Below are 525 nucleotides of genomic sequence, written 5' to 3'. Positions count from 1 at the left end.
GGTGTAGGTCTCAGGTCTCCGTCATCCCAAGCTTTAGTGGTCCAGGTTTTCGAGGTGCCGGTGCCTGGAGGTCCCAGCAGAGGCCCAACAGCTTCAGCATCCCCCCCTTCTCCACCCTCCTGCTTTCCCCGCACCATGAAAGCCATCAGCCCGGTGCGGTCCGTCCGGAGCTGCTACGAAGCCGTTTGCTGCCTCTCAGAGCAGAGCTTGGCTATCGCCCGGGGGAGCAGCAACAAGAGCCCGGCCCTGGAAGAACCCATGAACTTGCTGTACGATATGAACGACTGTTATTCAAAGCTGCGGGAGCTGGTGCCGGGAATCCCGCAGGGCAGCAAGGGAGATCCTCCAGCATGTCATCGACTACATCTTCGACCTCCAGATCGTGCTGGAGGAGGGGGGCAAGAGCCGAGACCCCTCTTCTGAGGCCACCCTGCTCTCCTTGAAGGTAAGGGCTGCTTTGGGCAGGGATGGGGGAAAGAAGGGGTGTTTTGGGGACGCACAGCCCGGGTGCGGTGGGAACGGGGA

The 525-nt window shown here is 61.3% G+C and overlaps 1 protein-coding gene across 1 annotated transcript; it reads left to right on the top strand.

Annotated features, from left to right (window-relative positions):
- Positions 1-135: 135 nt before the first annotated feature.
- On the top strand, positions 136-445 carry LOC104401567 (DNA-binding protein inhibitor ID-3-A-like; the record flags this gene model as incomplete). Its single annotated transcript, XM_010009176.1, is given in 2 exon segments — positions 136-335; positions 337-445. Coding segments are annotated over 2 exon segments (309 nt in total), but the record flags the coding sequence as incomplete, so codon positions are not given.
- Between the last annotated feature and the right edge of the window lie 80 nt (positions 446-525).

Source organism: Nestor notabilis, unplaced genomic scaffold (genome assembly GCF_000696875.1).
Source record: "Nestor notabilis isolate BGI_N333 unplaced genomic scaffold, ASM69687v1 scaffold24712, whole genome shotgun sequence".
NCBI classification, from domain to species: Eukaryota; Metazoa; Chordata; class Aves; order Psittaciformes; family Psittacidae; genus Nestor; species Nestor notabilis.
Note: the sequence above shows the minus strand (reverse complement) of the source record. Positions and strands in the feature narration are given on the sequence as shown.